This window comes from Alexandromys fortis, unplaced genomic scaffold (assembly GCF_014885135.2).
Source record: "Alexandromys fortis isolate MF-2015 unplaced genomic scaffold, M_Fortis_MF-2015_v1.1 scaffold_7, whole genome shotgun sequence".
Taxonomy (NCBI): domain Eukaryota; kingdom Metazoa; phylum Chordata; class Mammalia; order Rodentia; family Cricetidae; genus Alexandromys; species Alexandromys fortis.
This window is the reverse complement of record NW_026067920.1, coordinates 3,998,932-4,022,187: the sequence shown is the minus strand read 5'-3', so window position 1 is coordinate 4,022,187 and position 23,256 is coordinate 3,998,932. Positions and strand designations below refer to the sequence as shown.

The following is a 23,256-nucleotide window of genomic DNA, read 5'->3' as shown; positions in this document are numbered from 1 at the left end:
AGGACTTTATCAATTACGCAAGCCTGAAGAAAAGCCCAGTGTGAAACACAGAGAAATCGTATTATCTGTGAATATGGAAATATAGCTGTAGGGCAAAGAAGAGGTTCCTCAAAACCCAACCTGCAAAGAGCTCACTTAGGAAAAGCAGCAAAAGTCTAGAAGTGATCAACTTTTAAGTGTCTCCTTAAAGAACCACATGTATATACGTAGTATCTTAGATTTTGAAATAAATTTAGAGAAATTGGCCTGAAATCCTGTATTGACCAGGCAGCCTTGAACATGCAATGATCCTTCTGCCTCTACATCTCTAGTGCTAGGATTATAGGTATGCACCATCCCTAGCTAGTTCACTTTTTAGGCTTCTTTGGCTCTTGAGCTGCTTTGCACTTGCCTTGTTGACCACCCATAATGCTGAAATTTTGTTATGTTAGTTATATTATGGTTCCAAGTTAGCACCAATCAAGCAAAGATATTATTAGTTTATTTAACACAGTGATGCTCAAGTGGGACAGAAAGTGGGGCCATGACATGGGAAGGGCTTGGTCCTCTGGGGTCACGCTATGGTACGTTATGGTACGTTATGCGTGGCTAGTACATGGGTTCCCTGTGTGTTTGCTGGGGAGAGGCACAGGTGGTAGATTAATATCACACTTACAGAAGAATAAGGTTTAACTTTAGTTTTTTTAAGTACTCAGAATCTACCCAGACCCATGCTTGTGTTTTGTTAGACTTCCTATCACCCATTTTGAATATGTAGCAATATCTTTATTAACAAATGTCTTCGAAGCATTTTCAAGTATGTCGTCAAAGCCCACACTATGTTTGTGGGTTTTGTGGTTTTATATCCTCCTTTCATCTGGGTGAATGAATGTATAAGGTGCTGCCCACTTATTTTTTTTCTAAATAGAACTTTTACCTAATTCTGGAAAAAAGAAAGATTAAAGAATGTCCATTGTATAATTTTTGTTATTGAAAGTATTAATTAATTGTTCCCCAAGCTCACTGGGAACACTCTTCTCAGCTGTTTACAAGTTACCTTCCTTACTTTGTCTCCCCTCCCACCTTCATTTATATATGGGTATTTTTTCCTTGTGTGTGTGCGTGTGCATGTGTGTACACCATATGCATGCAGTACCCATTGAAGTCAGAAGTTACAGATAAACGTATGAATGTTTTGCCTGCAAGGGTATCTGTGCCCCACCTGTATGCCTTGGAGGCTAGTAGAAGTTATCGGATCCCTTAGAACTGGAGTTTATAGATGTTTGTGAGCCAGGATGTGGGTTTTGGAATTCAAACCCAGATCCTCTGGAAGAACAGCCAGTGCTCTTAACCACTGAGCCATCTCTCCAGCACACCTAATCTTTTTAAAGATTTGTTTTTATTTTTTGTGTGTGAATATTTTGCTTGTACATGTCTGTGTGCCTGATGTCCATGGAGGTTAGAAGAGGGCATTGAATCCGTTGAAGTGGAGTTTAAGTGAGCTACTGTGTGGGTGTTTAGAATTGAAGCAGATCTCTTTGCCATCTCTCCAGCCTCTTTTTTAAGACTGGCCTTTTTTTAAAGAAAGTTAGAGGTCTCATAAAAGGGTAAAAGAAGAAAAGAAAAGCATTTTTAGTACCATTTCTGTATCTGATACCTTTTCCTTTGACCCTGTTAAACTTAAGACCATAGGTAAATGCAAAAGATTCATGTGTAGGAAGGCAAATAGAGAAGACTAGCCACACATGGTTATGATCATATAGGAACTTTCAAATTTGTAATTAAGCCACACTTCAACCACATTACTTCTTGATATCGTGACTATACGCTGATATACATTTTAGTTTTGTTTTGTTTTATTTTATTTTATTTTATTTTATTTTATTTTATTTTATTTTATTTTATTTTATTTTATTTTATTTTATTTTATTTTATTTTATGTGTATCTGGTGCCTGCAGAGACCAGAAGGTAGTGCTGGATCCTCTGGAACTTGAGTTACAGGCAGCTGAAAGCTCCCATGTAGGTGCTGGGATTCAAACTAGGATCCTCTGGAAGAGCAGCCAGTGCTCTTAACCACTCAACCATCTTTCCAGCCCCACAATGATCCATTTGAAATATACCTGTTGAAGGCCTTTTTTATTGTGGAAAATAAGATGCTATTGATAGGCTTGTAGTTATAACTCAGTGGTAGTGTTTCCTGCCTTTCAGGACACTCTGATTCCCAGTATGGAGGGGAAAGTATGCAGTTTATGAAATACTTTGTGTATATCTGGTGTAAAAACATTGGTTTAGGGGTTTCTCTAAACAAGCTTGTATTTTCTCTTACCAGGCCTTGCAGAATTGGTTTGTATTATTTGAGTTAGGCAGACTTACTAGAATGTTCTGGCTATGACTGTTTAAATATACAGTATGTTAACAGCTCCACAAAGTTAGTAGGAGGACCTTCTAGAAACACAACAAGTTATTCTAGAATGGCCCAGGCTTGTCTTCAGTTCCCTTGGAGGTTTCTTGGAAGTGCTAAATGTGGTGTCTTAGTATAACCAAGAGTCAAAGAATAGGCGCAGTGTGTGGAAATCAGCCACACTCACTGAGGCTCCTGGGTCAACCTGTGTCTCTGTCCTTTGCTACCTTGTTTGGAGTTTCTGCTATGGTGGAGTCACAGTTGTTGCTTATAAGATTTAATGTCATGGTTTTAATTTTTGTTTTACTTGATACTCTGACCATTGAGGATAAATATTTTTTTTCATAGAATGTTCAGGATGAATTCTGTGAAGATTTAATTTCCTTGAGATTAAAAAAAATACTGATTTGTATACTAGTGATACATTTATTTTTAATATAGATATATTATATAAAAGGTAAAAGAAAAGACAAAAAATAACTGCAGTGAAATATTAGAGAATAAAATATAGAGCTCTTGCCTAACTTCAGTTCAGTTGCCAGCACACAAAAATAATTAAGTAAATAAATAAATAAGATTGCATTATGGTCTAGAGTTCTAGGCACTGAACTATACCTTCCAGGCCTGGTCACTGCTCTTGAACTTAAAAAAAGTGTAGGTGGGGGACTGGAGAAATGGCTCAGCAGTTAGGAGTACTGATGCTTCTCTAGAGGACCTGGGTTCACAATTCCCAGCACCCACATGGCAGCTCACTACTGTCTGTATCTCCAGTTCCAGGGGATCCATGACACCAGGGATGCACATGGTGCACATAGATATGCATTCAGGCAAAATACCCGTATCAGTAAATTAAATAAATAAATCTTTTTTTAAAAAAAGAATGTAGGTGGATCAGAAGTGAATGTTCACTAGGTGTGGATGGCACACAACTTTAATCTCAGCAGAGACAGTTGGACCTCTGTGAGTTTGAAGCCAGCCTGGTCTATATAGTGAGCTCTAGGACAGCCAGGACTTCAAGAGAGACCCTATCTCAAAAAACCAAGAGGCAAATGTTCCTTGTGAGCAAGAGAAGATTGTTTGTTCTGTGTTGGGTAATCTGTAGAAGGCATTGTATCCATTTGCTGCCATTTGTTTCATCCTTCTTTCTGATTTTTGGCCTTCTTGATCTGTCCATTTTTAATAATAGGGATTGGAGACTCCAACTATGATAGAAGGTTCTTTTATTTTCTCTTTGCAGTCTTCTCTATTTTTGCTTCACATACTGGTATACTTTGTTGTTATAGGTTCATGTATGCGTTTCTTTTATTTTTGGTGTTTTTACTTGATCTGAAACCAGTTCTTTAGAGACTAGTACAGTGCCTCCAGTTTTTTATTTGTTTTTCTTCATCTCTTTTTTCTTTCTGTTGGTAAAATATGCATGACATAAAATCTACCCTTCTAACTACTTCTAAGGCTTCAGTCAGTGGAATCAGAGGCATTCCTAACATCATGCTACTGGTGTTGCCATTTGTGGTTGTAACTCTTCATCTTGTAAAGGTGGAGCTTTTTTTACTTATGAAGCAATAACTCACCTCCACCCACCATTTGGAATCACCATTCTGCTTTCCGTTTCTATAGCTGATTACTCCAAGTTCTTTATTAATTGGAACTATGTAGTAATTCTGTTTTCTTGAGTGGCCTATTTCACTTAGTTTGATATCCTTAAGGTCCATTCACATTATAGTATATTATAGAATTTCCTTTCTTGAGTGATAATTTCATGTATGCATATACCACACTTTCTGGGTTGTTTCTACTTTTTGGCTATTGGGACAAACATTTCTGAACATAGATTAACAAGAATTTCTTTAAGACTATCTTCTTTTGGCTCTTCTAAACATACAATGTTAATTGTTGTATTGTATGATATCTGTACTGTCATAATGGTTTCCACCTAGACTGCCACTTTGCAGGCTTACCTATCTATCTATGGTGCACAAGAATTCTTTCTCCTAGCTGGATAGTGATGGCGCACGTCCTTAATCCTAATACTCAAGAGACAGAGGCAGGTGGATCTCTGTTGAGTTTTAAGCCAGCCTGGTCTACAGAGTGTGTTCCAGGACTGGTTCCTTAGCTACTGGGAAACTCTGTATGGGGTGAGGGGAGAAAAGAATTATTTCTCCACATCTTTACCAACACCTGTTATTTATTTTGATAGTAGCCATCTGATAGCTGTGAGGTAGTATGACATTTAACTTTACATCTTCCTGCTGAGCAGGTTGTGTGTGGGGTTATATCCTCCTGGGCTTCTTCCTCCTCTCTATGCTTGTCTATTATCTATTGTGCTTGTTCTGCTTGTCTATTTTGACTGTCACAGGTTTATGAACTTTACAGAACATTTTATGCAAGTGTCCAGCTATGATTTCTTTCAAGATAGTTTGGATTATTAGTCACTGTTACATTGCCATGAAGAGACACCATGACCAAGGCAAGCATTTAATTGGGGGCTTGTTTACAGTTCCAGAGGGTCAGTTCATTATCCTCAGGCAGGGAGTATGGCATCATACATGGCACTGGAGCATTTGCTTATAGTACATCCTGATCCACAGGCAAAGGGTCAAGAGAGATACTGAGTTTGGCATTAGTTTTTGAAACCTTGCAGCCCACCCCCAGTGACACTCTTCCTTCGACAAGACCACACCTAATCCATTCAAATAATGCCACTCCCTAGTGACTAATCATTCAAATTTATGAGCTTATGGTGGCCATTCTTATTCTAACCACAGTTGTGGACTTTTTAAGCTACTATGTGATATTTAAGATAGCTTTTTTCTGTGTTGCAAAAAAAAATAAACATCATTGATATTGTGATAGATTGCATTAAATCTATAGAAGACATAGGGAGATAGGACATGTTGGCAGTAATCTTACTCAAGCGTCCTCTTACTTCTTTGGTTAATTCATAAATACTCTATTCTTTTTATGCTATTTTCTGATTGATTATTTTTGGCACATAAAATTGCAATTTTTTTTAATGTTAACTTTCTGTCTTGGGGCTAACTTCATTTATTAGATCTAACCATTTTTGGTTTTGTTTACATCTGAAACTTTTAGGGTTTTCCTATAAAATTGTATCATCTAAACAATTCCTTTCTTGCTTTTCCCCACCTAAGTATCCTTGCACTAGTCACTAATACTTTATAGAATGGTAGTGTTAGAAATACACCTAGCTCTTGAGGATTGACTGTAGGGCCTAATTGCCTGCATGCTAGGTAAGAACTGCACTTGAGTCCCATCTAGCCATGCACCTACTCTATAATTCAATATCAGTAACTGTTTCCACAAACATTTAGGTAATTTGAGTCTTTTTTAATTAATCTGTCACAATATAAATTTGTCAATTTGTCTTTTCAAAGAATGGTTGATCATCTCTGTCTGTCTCTCTCTCTCACTCTCTCTCAGTTTCTTATTTGGGGCTGTAAAATGGCTCAGTAGTTCAGAGTGCTGGCTGCTTTTCCACAGGAGCCAAGTTTGGTTTGTGCCACTAATGTCAGGTAGCTCACAGCTACCTGAAACTCCAGACTGGGGGAAGGCGATGCCCTTTTTTGGCCTTTGATGGCAGGTTCACATGGGGACAAATTAAAGAAAAAAAATTTTTAAAGGACTTATTTTTTATGAGTGTGTGAGTGCACACATGCATTCTCTGAACCACTGAGCCATCTCTCTCTAGTCCCTGATCTTTTGATTTAATTTATTTTTCTCTATTTCATTTACTCCAACCCTAATTATGATGATGATGATGATGATTTGAACAAGGTCTCTCTCTCTCTCTCTCTCTCTCTCTCTCTCTCTCTCTCTCTCTCTCTCTCTCATTTATTTATTTTGTGTGTGTGTGTTTTGAAGCAGGGTTTCTCTTTGTAGCTTTGGTGTCTGTCTTGGAACTCACTCTGTATCCAGGCTGGCCTCTAACTCACAGAGATCTGCCTTCCTCTGCCTCCCGAGTGCTGGGATTAAAGGCGTGCACCCCCACCATCTGACTGGACAAGGTCTTTATTGCTTGGATGTGTCACAAACCCAGAATCTTCCTTTCTTCTTATGTCTTTCAAATATGCCTGGCTTTTTTTTTAAAAATAGAATATATTGTTGCTATAATGTAAATTTCGTCCTTTACTCTTGATTTCTTCCTGCATTCCATACTTTTTTTGGTGGTGGGGGGAGTCTTTCATCCATTGGTAACTCTTTCAGATATTTTTCTTGAACATTTATTTGTTGGGTGGGTAGGGGACTAGTGCCATGGCATATGTGTGGAAGTCAGGACAGATTGATTTAGTCCATTCTCTGCTTTCACCATATGGGGTCCCAGCAATCAAAATTCAGGTTATCAAGCTTTCCGGCAACTACCTTTATCTACTGAGACATCTTCACAGACCTCTCTCTTACTTTTAACTTACTAGAGTATTTAAAGTAAGTTTCTGTGGCTAGACTGATAGCTCAAGTTTAAGAGTGTATGCTGTTTTCCAAAGGACCCAAGTTCAGTTCACAGCACTTACATTGGGCAACGCAGAACTCGTAACTCCAACTTCAGGGGGGATCTTATGCCTCTGGCCTATATGGATATCTTTACTCCCATGCACATACCCATACCCACCCCACAACACATAATTTAAGGTAATAAAAATAAATCTTTTGGAATGGGTGTCCTAGATAGGTATAGTTGAGTTTCTTATACCTTGTGCTTCTGTTTTTCATTGATGTTTTCATATTTTTATGGATCATAATGTTGATAAGAATGATTTTTTAATATATTTGGATTATTATCAACCGTGTACCTGTTTTATATATATTTTCAAAGGCTTCTGTTTATATTTTATACTTGAGAATACCTTATGATGTATCAGTAATACTTATGTCATGCTGTTGCCCTGAACTCTACAGTGTGCCTGAACTCTACAGTTCCCATTGAGATTGTACTGTCAAGCCCTGCTCGTGGCCCAAGTGGCTTCAGGAAAATGCCTCCTCCTTTCTCCACCTTTCCCATATAGTTTTGGATGCATTTCCTGTCCATAAGTTGATCTCCCAGATTTCACTTGAAGATAGCAGTTGTCTTCAGATCATGAAGAAATATGAGAAAATATTTTTATGTTGCATTTAGTTATGATCTTTCTATATGTGGACTGTAGCCATCTGACCTGTATAGTTTCTTTCTGTCTGAAAAAAGTCAATTAGTTTCATGCAGAGTCAGTGAGATCCTTAGACATTTGAAGTTTTTATTTCTCCTTCACTTTTGAAGGATTAATTTACTGAGTGCATAATCCTAAGTGTGTGGGATTTTCTTTCAGTATTCTAAGTATACTTTATTGTTTCCATGTTTGCATGGTTTCTGCGATTCCCGTTTTAATGCTTTTCCTTCCGATTCAGGGCACTGTGGGGATATGCAGTGTGGAAAAGAGCTCATGCTAGGGGATTTTGTTATGATGTTGGGTGTGTTTTCTATAAGGGGTAGTGCTTATTTCCTCTAGCCTCAGAATAGTAATGCTAGGACAAAGGTCATTGCCTCTTTACTATCCCTGAAAAACCTAAACAAACAAACAAATAGAAATGGGGAACATTTGTGTTAACTTTCTAATTAGCTGGAATTCCTATTGGTCTGACTGTATAGTGGAAGTTTCTTTAGTTAATAGTCTCATATCTTGATTGATGGCTTGGCATGTCATCCTTCAGTCTTGGTGTCTGAACTGGTGTGGGTAGGGAAGACAGACTAGATCACCCACTCCTAAATGATTACAGCTTTATGAAGGTGTATTTGTTTGCATTCTTGTCAGAGTTTTTACATACAGCAAAGAATATTCTTCCTTAAGAGTTACTTTTTGTCATAAAGTAGAGAACAATTCAAAATTACTGTTAATTGAAGCTTTGTGAATTTGTGTGAAGAACCTGACTTCATTGATTAATCACTTGTGTGCTCACAAAGCAAACCCCACAGTAGTCCACTTAGCAAACAGCTGTTCTCAGAATGAACATTGATGCTTTTAAAGTCAGCAGGCATCATGTATAAAAGTATTGAAAACAAGACAACATTTTTGTTAGCTATCCTCTCACTTTTGCTTTCAGTCTTTCCTGAAATTGCCCTTTACTCCTCTTTAAGTAGGTGGGCCTCTGACGAAATGTGTAAGTAAATTACGTAAGAGCATGGCCGTTGGGTCTTTATTCCCCCGAACTAAGCTGTGTTCAGCAGTCATTTATTGAACACCCAGTATGTGCCAGGCCCTGTGCTGCATTTTAGAAACACCCAGGTTAGTTACTCCTGGTGTTTTCAAAAGAAAAGGCAAAAACATAATCAGAATAAAATACCAAATTCTGTGGTAAGCCTGGAGACTTTGCTCAGTGGTAAAACACTTGCCTAGTATGCACAAGGCCCTTGTTTACATCCCCTGAGCCACAACAGAAAGGACACTTAGTCATGCTTCAGATAGCTTGTGGATAGACATAGGGTAGGAAAGTAATACTGGAGAGCGGACCTGAATGACAAGCGTCATCACAGAGTAGAGGGCACTGTAAAGAGTGAACAAGGGTCTAGACATGAATGTTGTAGAGGCGAGGGACCAGAGGGTAAGCCAGATAGTGCACAGCTGTGTCCAAGGAAAGTCTCGGGACACTTTTTTTTTTTTTTAAATATTTATTTATTTATTTGTTATGTATACAATATTCTATCTGTGTGTATGCCTGCAGGCCAGAAGAGGGCACCAGACCTTATTACAGATGGTTGTGAGCCACCATGTGGTTGCTGGGAATTGAACTCAGGACCTTTGGAAGAGCAGGCAATGCTCTTAACCACTGAGCCATTTCTCCAGCCCTCAGGACACTCTTAAGTAGCTCAGAGTCCTGGAGGTGTTTCTGCTCAGATCTCATCCCACACCCTGGCTAATAAGCAGGCTGAGGTATGTTAGCAGGTGTTTCTGCCCCTTAGCCAAAGGTTCCCAAATTCCTTGTTGTTTATCAGCATATCTCAGCAAGATATCGTAGCCTTTTTATTACTCTGTGGAACCAAGTGTCTGTTAAAATGTAATATCGTTGTTTTCCTTGCTTTTTGCCTCCTGGGGCTCCCATACCAAAACAGCTTGCTTAGAGCCTTGCTTTTAAGTGGTCCATCCAGGCCTTTTACCCCTGTCTGTAATACTTTTGGACCCTGAATATTTGCTCTGCTTACCTGTCTCCCCTCTGTCAAAGTCTCCCAGAGCCCTCCAGGTTAGAGGACATGATGCAGTGTGCCAGTGGACTGGGTAGAGTCAGTGCCCAAGTTTTTGCATGTTAGAGCAGGTCTAGCCAGTGTAATTTGACATGGTCCTAATAAGTACCAAGAATTCATCTTTGCCCTCACCAATGCTTCCTGCAGGCAAGACACAGTATTTCTTGACCAAAACCTCTAGGGTAGGTATTTCCAGATTTCAGATGAGAAAACTAAAGCACAGAAGATTGAGTGATATGCCTGAGGTCACACAGCTACTAAAAGGGAGGCTGAGATTTATGCCCAGTTTCTGTTTACCTCTCATTGGCCATGCTCTCATGATGGAGCCAGGGATGACTTCAAGGTTCACTCACAGACCCCTCCTTTCCTCACCATTTTCACCCCATTATGTCATCATATCTCATCACCTAACCAGCAACTTCAGCGTATCTTTGCCTTGCTGATCATCACTGTCTTACCACAACTGACCTTTCTAATAAACTGATCAGATTGTCTTTTCCTGACCTGACACCCTTATGATTCCCTTATGATTGACTCTTAAGGATAGTAATCAATCACATAGTTAATTCTGATGTAGCCTCTAGCCTCTACTGTCCATATCTAATGGACCATCCCCAAACTTTGTCATCGTCCCTTCTTCCGTCTGACCTGCAATTGGGAATTACCCTGAAGCCCTCAAACTCGAATCTACAGAATCGACTGTTCATTTATACATCACTGAGAATGGGATCATCAGGCATCCTTCCTAATGCCAAGTCTGTGACTTTCCCAGGTCATGGGCCACTCACTCATCTCAGCAGTACTTGACTCTACTGAAGGAACACGGTATGCCCAGCATTGTCCAGGACTGGGGTATAGGGTTAGGATCTCAGTGGCCCATCTTCTCATGAAGTGCATGTGATTTAGGAGAAGGCAGAATTAGAATATCATTCTACAAGTCAGTCTTGAATTCTGCTGTGGCAGGTGAAGGAGGAGGAGGCCAAATCACAAGTTGTTAAGTGGGAGACTCACCTTGGGTATTGGGTTGGATCTTGAGTAGCCAAAGCAAAAAAACAATGGCAGCATTTCTGGGACAGTGTCATCTGGGCCGAGGTTTGGGAGTGAGTGTACATGAAGAGGTTTCAGAGCTTGGACACAGGTGAGCAAATGAGAACAGAAGAGAAGTTAGAGAGATGGATACCAGAAAGGAAGTTTGTGTGTGGCCAGGCTTACTAAGCAAGGAGGAGGAGGTGTTTATTTCCCTAGGATGTCATGGGCCATGGAAAGACTTTGACTTTTATCTAAAAAGTAGCCGAAAATTACCTCAACATTCTAAGTAAAGATCACTTGAGGAAAAGGACTGGTAGGAGACCCAGATCCCTATGTGAAAGCCAGCATGGCAGTGCAACTGTGTAAACTGCACAGCCCTTCCAGGACTTTCTTAGGTATCAAGCAGGGAGAGCCCTAGGGTGTGTTCAGGGAGTTGCCAGCAGCTTGGCAGTCAGTAAATATGCATTGCTGACTGGCCCACTGACTGTTTCCCATTCCATTTCCCTGACCTTTCAGGGCCTGGGCCAGTATGGTGATGAGGTTGGAATGACTTTCTCCCTGGAATGGGAGTAACTCAGCACCCCAGTTTCAGAGCACAACCAGAATTCCTCAGCTCTTGAGATCTGTGTTGCACAGTGCTAAGAGTTGAGAGCTGAAAACCTTACCATTGTTATTAGTGCTTCCAAACTGATTTGACAGTGTTGATCAGTACGTCTAAGGAGACTTCAGCCACAGAATAGCTCTTATGTATAGGAACCACATTTAAAGTGTGACTAGACAGGACTGTTAGAAGTGGCTGAGTTATATGAAGGCATCAAGAACCTTTGGACTAAAAGTCGACCTACATGTATAGCCTTCCTAAGTAACCCTCCACTCCAGCATTTGTAAGATGTACTCCCCATGGACATGGGCTTGCGGGAAGCATAGCCCTCAAGGTTTCAGTTACAATTTGTCTGTTTGTAGTTGAACTACACAGGTATACAGAATATTAATTTTGATATGTGATTAGAACTTTTTTTTTGTAGGCTTTACCACCAGCACCTGTTCAGAGTCACACAAATAAGCCTCAGGCATTCAATGCATCTCTTCAAGACCATATTTACCCGAGCTGTTTTGGGAACACTCCAGAGTGGAATAGTTCTAAATTTATAAGTCTTTGGGGATCAGAAGTGATGAATGATAAGAACTGGAATCCTGGCACTTTCTTGCCAGATACAATTTCTGGTAAGGAATTCATTAAAACTTTCTTAAGGTTTTAAATACCCTGAACCAATTAAGATGGTCATCATCACACTCCCCAGTGGGAGGTTCTGGGGCCTGGCATCCCATCCACCCTTCCACATCTGCACTCATGGGTCCACTGCATTGATTAACAAAGCTAACACTGGCTCCATGCTACCTGCCAGCACAGTGAGCGACATGGTGTTGTCCAGTCACAGAGCATCTGTTTCCAGGGGCTGTGTCTGACCTGTAGTTCTCAAATAGTGGTGACCACCAGACCTCAGCTCAGTGCATGGGGGCAGAAAGATAGTGACACACCTTCTTGAATTCTGTGACTCAAGTTCCTATTTGTTGGTTTCTGTATTAACCCTAAGGGGCTCTCTCCCCTATATCAAGCACCTTCTCCCCAACTGCCTCAGTTACTGAGGCTCAACCGTTACTTCAGTCTTAGGTCCAGGGTCACTTGGGAGGGGCGGGAGTCCCACCTTTCTCCCATCAGATGGCCAAAGCCCCACACCCAGCCTTGAATGTGCTCAGAACAGAAGCTAGTCCTGACATTCTGATCTATATTTGAAGGGATTTCTAGCTGTGTGACCTTAGGCAAGTTGCTTAGCCTTTCTGAGCCTCAGTTTCTTCATCTTTAGTATGGGAATAACATTTTCAACCTCAAGAACTGGTTTTAAGGCATTCAGTGATACTGAAAAACACCTAGCACGGGAATTGGCACATAATAGGTGCTCAATAAACATTCCATAGACTAAAAGCATCATTCCAGAGAAGTCCTGGCTTCAGTAGTGGCCCCAGTGTCTGCATATTCTTTTGGGGTTTTTACTAAGTGCTGTTTCTTTTAGAAGTCTTAATTTTCCCATTCTTCTCCAAAGGGAGTGATATATTAGGGCCAGTGCTCTCAGAAACAAGACCTGAAGCCCTTCCACCTCCACCCAGCAATGAAGCTCCTGCAGTTTCAGATATCAAAGAGAAGAAAAATGCTGCAAAAAAGAAGTGTTTATACAATTTCCAGGATGCTTTTATGGAAGCAAATGAAGTTGCCATGGCAAACACAGTCGCTATGGCCACCTCCTCAGCTACATCCTCTGTGTCATGCACAGCCACCACAGTGCAATCTAGTAGCAGTCAGTTCAAGGTGTCATCCAGAAGGCCGCCTTCCATAGGTAAGGACCCTGAGAGCCTTTCAGCTTCTCACTTTTTACACCACCCATGTTGTTACTGTTTGTTTTGCCTTTCTAGAGGTGGAAATGAAAACACCTGAAGGGGCTTGTAAATAAAAAGATGGTCTGTGGATTCTGGTTGGAATTATAGCTGCCATTCAAAATACCCTTGGGTTGCTGAGTTCTGTGTCTTGCCTCTGTCTTCTGTGATGGGCATAGATCATTGCTTTCTGAGCACAGCTGCTGCGGAGCAAAAGGGGATTTGTGTAAGCCAACAAGATTATTAGCCTGCTAGCACTCACACTAACCACTTATTGACAGTTAGAAGGCACCTAAAAGCAAAGAAATGTTTATAGAGACTTAGGGTAAATGTCTGAGGACACAGGAGCTGGTTTGTACTTCATCAACCAATGTTGAAGCACTTTGAGCATCAGAAAAAATCATGGTGGCGCACACCTTTAATCCCAGCACTCGGGAGGCAGAGGCAGGCGGATCTCTGTGAGTTCGAGACCAGCCTGGTCTACAGAGCTAGTTCCAGGACAGGCTCTAAAGCCACAGAGAAACTCTGTCTCGAAAAACCAAAAAAAGAAAGAAAGAAAAAGAAAGAATCATGAAGGGCATGAAAAAGAATATGATGAACCTTGGCCTTGGCACTCAAAGTCAGGAATCCCTTGGGATATTCAGAGAGGCTCCTAAGGTTAAGAAACTTCTCTTTGTAGAAGCATACAGTAGAAACAAAGTTTCTGTGATGCAGTCAGCAGTCCATTAGATAACATAGGTCAGCCTAATCAGGGAGTACTTCTGTTTCTTTTCCTCTTGTGACAAAATACCCTGGAAAAAGCAACCCAAGAAAGAAGGGGTCATATCTATCCTGCAAGGGAAATGAAGGCTACTGGAGTTTGAAGCAGCTGGTCACATTGCATCCAAAATCAGGATGCTGAGAGCAATGAATACATGCACATGCTCAGTTTACTATCTTCAAAGTATGTAGTCCAGTTCTGCATGTTCACGAAACTCACAATTAAGATAGATCTTCCCATATCAATTAAAGTAATCAGAATAATCCTCCAGAGGCATGCCCATTCACCCATATAGAGGATTTCAGATTCTGTCAAGTTGATAATTGACACCAGGCATCAAAAGGAGTGTTTCTTTTGTTTTGGGGAAGGTGGGAGATGAGACAAGGTCTCTCGGTGTTAAGTTTAGGCCAGTCGCAAACCCATAGCAATCCTCTTTCTTCAGCCTTCCAAGGCTTGTACTATGGTAACCAGCTAAATAGCCCACACACCACCCTTTTATGCCTGTAAGAGAGAAAGTACACACTTGCACACAGTATAGTGCATCAACCAGATCTTCACACTTAATTGACAAACATGCTACCATTGAGCCACATCTTCAGTCCTTCAGGAAGCATTAAGAATACTGACTATCAGTTTGGCAAACAACATTTCCATGGACGCTGACCCATTATGAGTGATGATGGGCACCCCCTGAGGAGGAAGCTGGCAACTATAAACCTGACAGTAACAAAGGTCATTTATTCTCTATGTAGTTTATCTCTATGTAGTACGATTTGTCTAAAATGTTTCACCCAGATGTGATAAGATAAATCACACCTGGACAGCTGGCCTCTTGAAAAACGTATATCTTGTGAAAGGAATTGTTAGCAGCCACTGAATTAGTTAGAGAAGCTTTGCTGACTTTGGTAAAGTTAGGAGCTTAGATTTAGGTTATATGTGCAATCTGACCTCCAGGCTTATGAATGCTGGTGCCCACTATGGAGAAATCTCAGGTTCTTTGTAAACTTATAGGCTCTCAAGAGCTCAGGCTGGAGCACAGCTTACTACAGATGTTAGGACCAGATCCTGGTATGTGTGGGAAATAAAATAAATGTGACCAGTCAGGATGAAGATGAGTGGTGTTCTTTGGTTTCTGTAGGTCTGAACATCCCCCAACCCACCCCCACTCCCACCCCCACTCCCCCAAAATGGGGAAAGAAATGTAATTAAAGGCAACCTAAATATTTGTTTTCTTCAGCCAGTGACATTCTCTCTTGTATCTCTACCTGCAGGTGATGTTTTTCATGGCCTCAACAAAGAGGACCACAGACACTCAGCACCTGCTGCTCCAAGGAACAGCCCCACAGGCCTGGCCCCACTCCCAACTTTGTCTCCTGCTGCACTTTCTCCAGCCTCCACGCCTCACCTTCCAAATCTTGCTGCCCCATCATTCCCCAAAACTGCAACCACAGCCCCTGGGTTCGTGGATACACGAAAGAGCTTCTGTCCTACCCCTGTGGCTCCCCCGCCCTCCACGACAGATGGCTCCATCAGTGCCCCTCCCAGTGTCTGCAGGTGAGTCACAGAGCCCTGGTCCCTGTGAGGAGGGCTGGGAGCCATGCTGCACTAACATAGCTACAGACTGTGCTCTGGGTCCAGGCAGGTAACAAGTCCAGTGCAGAAGAAAGAGACCTCACCAACAGAGGCCAAGGCCGTGGAGTTGGAGAGGCTCCAGTCTCAATCTCAGCCTCTAGTTCTTCAGAGGAAAGAACAATGGCCCGGCTGCCAAGACCAGGGTCAGGGATGCTGACTATCTCCACTGGTGGCATTAAGGGTGTGGTGTGCCTTGCTTGTTTTTTTAAGTTGTTTTTGCTATTCATTGGGTAGAATCTGCAGACAATTTACAAGATTTATGTACTGAAACTAATACCACACATAGTGATTTTTATAAAAGATCATTTCTGTTACCTTTGACTTTCTTTGCCTGTTAGAAGCACGTCCTTCATAACCCCCATTATGAAACCAGTGGTCTCAGGGAAGTCAGAAAAGTCATGTGTCCATCCGGTGACACTGTAGGTGTGCTATGACTACTGACCACATGTCTGCCATATCTCCTAACTGAGCCCAGTCATCACACTGTCTTGGCTGATGGCACATGATTCTCTGTTCCCAGAGCCATGAGCCCTCTTTGCTGCCTTGGTCTGAAAATTAAGCTGAACAGTGGGTGGGCATGAGGAGTAATTAGTGCCTCTGGAGTGGCTACTTGCTAATTTTCTGTATGTGGTTTTGCAGTGACCCTGACTGTGAAGGGCACCGCTGCGAGAATGGTGTCTATGACCCGCAGCAGGATGATGGGGATGAGAGTGCAGATGAGGACAGCTGCTCTGAGCACAGCTCGAGCACCTCAACTTCCACCAACCAGAAGGAGGGCAAGTACTGTGACTGCTGCTACTGTGAGTTCTTCGGACATGGCGGGGTAAGTGCATGTAGTTAGTGTACTGTGACTTGACAGTTGTGTGACTTGCAGCCTTTGGCAAGAATTGTGTGTTAGATTTGTTTTTATTATTTTGAATTATGTGTTGTCATGAGTAACTGTATGTGGATATGTTCATGTGACTACAGGTACCTATGGTTACCAGAGGCATCTGATCTCCTGGAACTGGAGTTACAGATAATTGTGAACTGGGTGCTGGGAACTGAACTTGGGTCCTCTTGAAGAGCAGTGTGTGCTCTTAGCCACTGAGCTATCCCTCCAGCTCCTTAGTAGGCCATTTATTTAAAAAGACATAAAGTAGGATAGGAAGGGGACTCTTTGGGAATAAAGGGTCCAGAGGGAGTTTAAGGAGAATAAGAGAGGATAGCAGAAGATGAATATTATCAAAGTATATCAATGTCTGAGATTTTATACGCACTTCCAGATTGTACTTACCCAAAGAAACAGGATTTCATCACAGCAGGTTTTCTCTTTATCACTGTGTTTTTGTTGGTGGTATTTGTTTCTGTTTTTTCAGACAGGATGTCTCTCCAATTCTAGGCTGACCTGGAACTCATTACGTATCCAGGCCAGTCCTAAGTTTGCAGGAGTTCTTATGCTTTGGGCTCCTCAGTGCTATGGTTACAGAACTAAGCCACCTGCGTTTTTTTATTTATTGGTGAGATTTTTAGGTAGTCAGTGAAGTAGGTTGTTAACTAAACCCCACCATAGTTTGGCTCATGCAGTCTGTGGATAGTAGTAACCTTGTTGGATGAGTGCAAGGTATTGGCACACTACATGTTTGTACAATGCTGAAGAGCTGGAGCTGTACTTATGCAACCAGGGTTCCCCAAGGTTCCCCAAGGAGGGAGAAATAAGAAATGAAGGTGCATGTACATTTTATTTTGTTTTTGCTTTGTTCTATCTCCATTTCCTAAGATGTGTGATTTTAAACAGTAAGAAATTGGTAGTAGGACTGAGAATGAGGTGTTTTTCCCTTTTATTTCCCTTTTAACACTAAAAAGACAAGTAAATATTGAAGAGATTTATTAACATCAAAAGATAATTCCAAAGCTGGGGCTTTAGCTCACTAGTTCAGTGGTAGAGCTCTTGCTTAGTCAGTGCAAATCCCTTGGTTTGGTCCTCAACTCTGGTGGTGGGGAAGATAATAATCTCACTATACTAAGTAAAAGTAGACATTTAAATATATGTGTGTGTGTGGCTTTTTAGCTTTAAAAAATCATTTTGTATTTTGCTGGACTTTCACAAATGTTTATAACAAGTTAAAAGGTAGCTGCCAAAAACTCAACTTTTAGGTTACATGGTAAAATAAATACTGCTATTTATTTAAGTAATTTTTAAAATTAAATTTAAATAGGTTATTTTTGGAGAGAAGTTTTGAAATTTCTTATATTCAAAGTTGTTAAAACTTGAGGTCTAATTTAGTTATATTCTTACCTTAGCCTCCAGCTGCACCAACAAGTAGAAATTATGCAGAAATGAGGGAAAAACTTCGTTTACGGCTGACCAAAAGGAAGGAAGAACAACCCAAGAAAATGGAGCAGATATCAGAACGGGAGGGTGTAGTTGACCATCGGAGAGTGGAAGATTTGCTACAGTTTATAAACAGCTCAGAGGCCAAGCCAGTTAGTAGTAGTCGTGCAGCCAAACGAGCAAGGCACAAGCAGAGGAAGGTAAGTGACAACCCTCCATTTCCGGGCATACAGATATACATTTCAGAAAGCAGGACTGTTTGACATGCCTGTCCTGGCCCTGGTGCTCTGAGAATGTGATTGTCTGTCTCAGACAGCCTCATCTAGAAGCTATATCACTTTATGTTTTCTTAACAGTGAGTTTGTAGTAGTCTACATGGAGGCTTCCCTGTCCAGTGGGACAGCAAGCGTCTCCACCTGTGTGGGAACCTTCCTTCCAAAGAGACAGAAGGAATAGCTTTTGCCATGGGGAATAGATAGGACTCTCTGAGGTTTAGAAGCTGAGAATGAGGAGATGCCTTGGTATGAAACTGAGTCTTGGCCCGCAGTGCCTGCATGTGCCTTTCCTAACAGACCTCCTACATTCTTGTTGTGACTACTGGCCCAACTAGTTAAAGGACAGTTAATAACATCAACATTATAAAGGGTAAAGTTAGCCAGCTGCCCTTGAGCAGTTTTCACCTCTGCCCAGGTTCCAGTCTGTGACAAGACCTGACCCATTGTCTTGTATCATTAATAAAATGAAATCTTCAGTTGGTGAAACTTCTTTCCATCAAGCTGGAAAGCAGAAATGCACATTTGCTGTGTGATGGTAAATATTTCTGAAAACACTTGCCCTTGTGAAAGTCTGCATATTTTGAGACTATCTTCCAGCATGGGAAAGGTTTTTGTTTGTTTTTACTTTTTAGTTTTTGAACACATTTTGGTTTTGTCTTATTTTTGCAGGTCCCCATGTTAGCTTCAGCCCTCACCTGGACAGCTAAGTTTGTCAGGAGCTTATATAGTCAGTAAGCTGATTCCTTGCCTTCCACATAAAGAAGTGTTCAGCTCTCTGGGTGCTGCACACACAGCGCAACAGCTGCCTTGACTGTTCCCAGTATCTAGCTCTTGGTCAGATGCTGTTAGCTGCCCTGTTCCAGTAAAATACGTGTCTGCTTCAGTAGATAGATGAGATCCAAGAGTTCTCTAGGGTGAAATAATTGCAAGTAGATAAATTTAAGTTTTTAGTTGTTACTGTCTCTTTCAAAATTATGTGATCGATATCTCAAGGTTTTTTTTTTAATTAGTCTTACTTATATGGAGGGGAGGTAGCATCATGATATGTATATAAGTCAGAGGACAACTATTGCAGGGTGAGTCTCCACCATGTGAGTCTGGGTCAAATTCAAATTTGTCAGGCAAGTGCCTTTACCTGCTGAACCACCTTGACAACCCTGCCAAGTTTTAGAGTTCTTATCATGGTCTTAAGCCATCTTCTCTTTTTTTTCATTGACAGCTGGAAGAGAAGGCACGCCTGGAAGCTGAGGCCAGGGCACGGGAGCATCTGCATCATCAGGAAGAACAAAAGCAACGGGAGGATGAGGAGGAAGAAGAAGAGGAAGATGAGGAGCAGCGTTTCAAGGAGGAATTTCAGCGGCTTCAGGAGCTTCAGAAATTAAGAGCGGCAAAAAAGAAGAAAAAGGAGCGGCCAAGTAAAGACTGTTCCAAGTTGGAAATGCTTGCTAGAGATTTCCAGGCAGCAGCAGAGTCTATCTCTAACTCTGAAAACATCCACAATGGCTCAGTAGAACAAATTGAAGAACCAGAAACCTCATCTCACTCCCCTTCCAGACATATGAACCACTCAGAGCCTAGGCCAGGGCCTGGAGCCAATGGGGATGCCACAGATCCCATGGACCCCAGAGACTCTAAGCTTCTGCTACCCAAGGAAGTCAATGGGAAGCAGCACGAGCCTCTTGCATTTCTCTTGGACATGATGCATCATCACAAGGAGGGAAATAGCAAACAAAAGTTAAAACAGACCAGCAAGACTAGCAATGAGCCAGCCAGGAAGCCCACAGATCCTCCCAAAACCACAGAGGTACAGCCCAAGACCCGGGCCCAGCCTGAGTTAAAGCCTAAAGTAGTTGACCTTGCTCTCCTCACAGAGCAGAAGAGAGAGGAGAGGAAGGCCAACAGCAACAACAACAACAAAAAGCAGCTGAGCCACATCAAAGAGGAAAAGCTGAACACTGTCACTCCTGAGCCACCCTCCCCAAGTCAGCTCCTGCAGAATGGCAGGCTGATTCTGGCAAGTTCTCCACAGCCCAAGGGCAAGAATAAGAAAAATAAAAAGAAGAAAGGAGACAGAACCAGCAGTTCAATTGGTAAATAAGATCATAAGTATATAAGATCATAAGCTTTGGCTGGTACTATTTTGTGTGTGTGAGCTCTCTGCAGGCCCATGCAGGTGGGATGTTGCTTATCTATAGCTTTTCACAATAATAATTGTAGCTGTTACATTATTATTATTATTATTTTGAAATAATTTTAGACATAAAAGGCTATAAAAGTGCAAAATATTTTTTCAATGTATTTTTGATCTGTGGTTAGTTGAATCTACAGGTACAAACCTGGAGGGTAAGGAAGGCATCACAGCTATAACATCCATCCCATCCTGGGTCTTTTTGGGTTGAGGTTATATTTCTACTGCATTTGTATTGATGGTTCCCATCTTAAAGTTAGTAAGTTTTGTTTTCTCTGTCACAGTGAGTTCCCATGACGCTCCAGTGCATGGTGTGTGTTTTCAGGTGTCATTGGATAGTAAGAACTTGATCTGTTCACATGGGTACTGTCTTACATGGGTCTAGAACATTCTTGAAGCAGTTGCCGAATTTTCTGTCCTTACACTCTGGTGAAGTATGCACTTCCTGTTTGGTACATAAAAGTAACATGCTCCATATTCTTTTGCCTTTTGTTGGTTTTCCTTAATTTTTTTCTGGGGAGCACTTTCATAACTGTTCAAAGAACTCTTCCTTGCTTTTTACAAATGTTTCGAATGTGCTGCATTATTTTTGTGGAAAAGTTAATTGGGTTGTTCCCAGAGCTTTATAATTTCATGCGGTGCTGGGTATAATGCTGTCCACGTCTGTCTTCCTGACTGCAGGTTTATCTTTAGAGTGCTTGCTCAGAAAAGGGAGTCTGCTCAGATAGCAAGTGTACAGTTATTTTATGGGATGCCTCCACATTCCTCCAGCCATTCAGGAGGCCCTCTTGCAAGCCACCTGTGTTCTCCTGACCCACCACAGCCCAGCCTGAAGTTTCATGCGAGGCTATTTAGCTTTTACCAACCCATTAGCTGGAATCACTCCCACGAGTGGTTTTCATGGCCATTTCCATCTAATTTGCAGTAAGGTTAGTAAACTTTTATAGAAAGTTTGCTTGTGTGCCTTTTTGTAAATTTTCTATTCATATCTTGTTTTAATTAAGAGTTTCTGTTGTTGTGATAGAACATCAAGATTAAAGCAGCTTGTAGAGAAAGGATTTATTTCATCTTAGAGCTTGATGTCTGTCATCCAGAAAAATCAGGACAGAACTCAAGGCAGGAACTTGGAGGCAGGAACTGAGGCAAGAAGCCATAAAGGAGTGCTTCTTACTGGCTTGCTCCTCATGGCTTGCTGAATCTGCTTTCTTATAACACCCAGTACCACCATCCCAGGAGTAGCAGCAACCAAGCAGTGAACTAGGCCCTCACACATCAATCAAGAAAAATGCTCCACAGGCTTGCTCACAGGCTAGCCTAGTGGAGTCATTTTCTAAAGTTTCCCTCTTCCAAAATGACTCTAACCTGTGTGATAAAAAACTTTCCAACACATACGTTTTTCCTGTTTTGTTTTTCATCTAGAATTTTGTTATTTAAGAAATCTTTACAAATTAGGGATATGAGTTTCCACCTGTGTCCAGTGCTGTCAAGATTTTCTCCTAGTTCTTAAGTTTCTTGTGGACTTGATTTACTGGGAGGAAGATAGACATGTTTCTCTCTAGAGTTTGTGTGGTTTCTTTTCCCTCCCCCTCATAGAAATCTTGAATACAGTTGGGGTTTATTCTTGGATATGAGGTAAGGTATGGGCTCATTATTCTCTTTTTCTAAATGGTTAACAGTTGTCTTGAAGCATTTATGAAGAAGCTCATCCTGTCCCTATGGCCTACAGTGCTGCCCTTCTGCAGCAGGTCGTGTATGTGCTTAGTGATCTATCCTGTGTTTATTGCTCTGAACTGTTACTTTTAGAGTCTCTGTATTTTACTGGCTCTTCTCACCTCTTCATGCTTTTTGTTTTGTTTTGGTATTTTGCTGTTCTTCTATATGAGTTATAATGTGAGTATAACTATAAAGTACGTATTGCATTTTGGAACTTAATTTTAAAATGGATGAAATATCTCCGTGTATTTATTTTTCAGTGCTAAGATTGAAACTCATAGCCTGTGCATGTTAGAAAAGCACTGTACCCCTGAGCTACATACTTTACCATAATACAGTTTCATATTAATTATAATGTTTCTTTTTAAATTTTAAAATATGACTCTTAAAAACATATATGGCTCAAATTGTATTTCTATTAGCCAGTGCAGCTTAACTGGTTGGTTATGTGAAGCTGTGTTGTTGTTGTTGTTGTGTGTGTGTGTGTGTGTACACTTCACATCCTTTGCTTTACTAAATTGCCTCACTGTTCAGGTCTTATTATTCACTGTAGTTTACAGGTGTAGGCACATCGTGAATCTGTAGGCAGGGATGACTGATGTGTACTCCCCTGCTCACATACACTGGACTCTTTCTCAGTCTGTGTGTGTGGTTGTTGCTGCTGTGTGGTTTGTGTTTTTTGTTTTTTTTGTTTTTTTAAGATAATGTCTTATGTAATTCAAGATAGCCTCCAACTCCCTTTGTGTAGCTTAGAGTGCACTTCTGACCCTCTTGATTTGACCTCCTAAATACTAGAATTATTGGTATGTTCTACTGCTCCCTTTTTATGCAGTAGTGAGAATTGAACCTGGGGCTTTGTGACAAGTCCTCTACCAACTGGCTACATACTGGTCCCACTCTTACAGTTCTTTCTTTTGATCTGCTTATTTTGGTTTGGGTTTTGTTTGTTTTCAAGACGCGGTTTCTCTACGTCGACCTGACTATCTGGGAATTCTCCAGACTGGCCTTGAACTCAGAGATCCCCTGTTTCTTTGCCTCCCAAGTGTTGGGACTAAAGGTGTGTGCCACCGTACCCAGCTCTTCTACTATTGTTGTTATGTCTTTATCTGGTCTTGGTATCAAAGTGATACTGGACTCAGAAGAGTTTGGAAGCCTTACTTTCCTATTTTATAGAATAATTTAAATAGTATTGACATTAGTTCTTCTTTGAAGTTTAGATAAAATTCTACTACAATTCCATCTAGTCTTGGGCTTTTTCTTTTTTTTTTTTTTTTAATTTATTAAAGATTTCTGTCTCTTCCCCACCTCC

At 41.1% G+C, this 23,256-nt stretch overlaps 2 protein-coding genes across 5 annotated transcripts in view; one reads left to right on the top strand and one right to left on the bottom strand.

Annotated features, from left to right (window-relative positions):
• The window catches only part of Tnip2 (TNFAIP3 interacting protein 2), a 90,919-nt gene that overhangs the window by 20,723 nt on the left and 46,940 nt on the right, over positions 1-23,256 (bottom strand). The window contains exon 6 of one of the 2 annotated variants that reach the window (XM_050140785.1): positions 13,086-13,268. The exons of the other annotated variant lie outside the window; for it this stretch is intronic. Coding sequence (XP_049996742.1) covers positions 13,101-13,268 — 168 coding nt within the window. The 3' untranslated portion in view covers positions 13,086-13,100. Of the gene's footprint in view, positions 1-13,085; positions 13,269-23,256 lie in introns of those variants that run through there. 2 annotated transcript variants of the gene reach the window in all.
• Fam193a (family with sequence similarity 193 member A) overlaps positions 1-23,256 on the top strand; it is a 125,673-nt gene that overhangs the window by 83,673 nt on the left and 18,744 nt on the right. For all 3 annotated transcript variants that reach the window (XM_050140782.1, XM_050140781.1, XM_050140780.1), the window contains 6 exons: positions 11,661-11,859; positions 12,738-13,028; positions 15,097-15,379; positions 16,097-16,280; positions 17,741-17,971; positions 19,266-20,136. In XM_050140782.1, the coding sequence (XP_049996739.1) occupies positions 11,661-11,859; positions 12,738-13,028; positions 15,097-15,379; positions 16,097-16,280; positions 17,741-17,971; positions 19,266-20,136 (2,059 nt within the window). The remainder of the gene's footprint in view (positions 1-11,660; positions 11,860-12,737; positions 13,029-15,096; positions 15,380-16,096; positions 16,281-17,740; positions 17,972-19,265; positions 20,137-23,256) is intronic.